The 1,669-nt window shown below is 39.0% G+C and overlaps 1 protein-coding gene across 1 annotated transcript; it reads right to left on the bottom strand.

Moving 5' to 3' along the window:
• Positions 1-621: 621 nt before the first annotated feature.
• CTXN3 (cortexin 3) lies at positions 622-923 on the bottom strand. Its single transcript, XM_027712529.2, is given in 4 exon segments — positions 622-755; positions 758-813; positions 815-851; positions 854-923. Coding segments are annotated over 4 exon segments (270 nt in total). The 5' UTR covers positions 897-923.
• Positions 924-1,669: the final 746 nt, after the last annotated feature.

Here is a 1,669-nt window from a genome sequence, read left to right on the forward strand (position 1 = left end):
CAAAGCAAAAATCTATCTTAGTAGAAATCATTTTTTTCAGAAAAATACATAGATAGGCCAAAATAATTAGATATCTTATTCCCAACAAAGATTACAGTCACTGATGTGTTAATATTAAGCATCTTAATCACTGCTTAATGCTAAGAAGGAACATCTTATTGAATACTTGGGAAAATATGGATAATTTTTTTTTCTCCTGAAGTTTCCTAGCTCTTTTGGTCTCATCTTATGGAATGGGATGCTTCCTCACTGGTCTTCAGAGTGCAGGATACAGAGTAAGAGCCTTGGGGAACTTTAAAAGCTAATTTATATCTTCCCCTACAGACTCTTGTTAATGATAAAAAGCCTGTGCAAGAGATGATGTGCTCTGGTATTTCTTAGCTTGTTATAAGAGATCACATACACATATTGTTTCAGTGCTTTCTGAAGAGAAGTTTTCCTCATGCAACCTTAGGTTTTTCACAGTGAGGAGATTCACTAATCTACTTTCAATAAATTTTTTTTTGTTATTTAACTAAAATAAAATTCATTGTGTAAATATTTGTATATTGCAACTCCTACAGTTTTTGGAAAAATGTAAACTAGAAACAAAATAAGGAGACATTATGGGGTATTTCTTTATCAGAGTGCTAAATAAGCCTCCATAATTCTCAGTCTCCAGGCAAGAGCATAGTCAAACTGTCCTGTCTCCAGACCATCAAGTCCAACTGCCCAGGCTGTGGTTGGCATACTCTGGTACGGGTCAAGGAGAATTCAAAAGGAGCAAAAATCAGGATTCTCAAGAAAATAAATAGGAAAATCACAAAGGAAAAATGTTTTTTGTTCCAGGGTCATGCTAGAATTTAGTGTCTGTTCCCAGAGGGCACCAAAGAGGCAACGACTATGTCTCCATCCATCACTCAGGGAAGCTGAAACAAATAGTCCTCCCAAAGTTCACTCTTTTCATCATCATTTTACTGAGGTTAGAGTAGAAGCCATTTGGATGCACTTTGCTCTCTGTAGGGCAAGGGGGAAGCAATGTTCACTGTAAAAACAGCCCTTTTATTTATTTACTTCAGTACAACTCTCTCCCAGTGGAGAAAATTGGGATGGAAAAGAACTCAATAGCAGGTCTGCTTGTTCTGTGTCATATATGAGAGACCTGCTAGACATCCTGGCCCACTCTGTTGACAGTGCAGAACCCAGACACTGATACACGTCCCTAGGCTCTGAGCTGGCAGTAACCTCTCCCTACCTACCATGTAATTTGGACTGGGATAGAACATTTCTTTCCTGCAAGGAGGGAAATGAATGGTTTAATCACACTGCTGAAGTGGGTGGCACACAGAAGTGGCAAATTGCATGTCTTGCTGCAAGACAGGTGAGCTGCATTTGATGCTACTCTAAGCTGGGGGAGAGAGGTTTGAAAAACAAATGTAGGTATGGCTCTATACACAATGACCAAAAATGTTTTGATGTGGGATAGACCAGGATCTGCTGCAGGCCAGCAAAATCCACATGTCCTCATGATGGAAGGCAGCAACCATTCAGTGCCTGTAAGAAAAGGCATAAATAATTTGCGTTTGAAATGAGAGAAGATTTAGGAAGGCAGTCTGGAGTGAGTCAAGTAGTAATTTAGTTCAAGGTCAAATGTTTCCTCTTCTTACTTAAAATCAGAATCAGGCTTACA

The sequence above is a fragment of the Pipra filicauda genome, unplaced genomic scaffold (genome assembly GCF_003945595.2).
Source record: "Pipra filicauda isolate LSUMZ 115617 unplaced genomic scaffold, ASM394559v2 scaffold168_size1973030_pilon, whole genome shotgun sequence".
NCBI classification, from domain to species: domain Eukaryota; kingdom Metazoa; phylum Chordata; class Aves; order Passeriformes; family Pipridae; genus Pipra; species Pipra filicauda.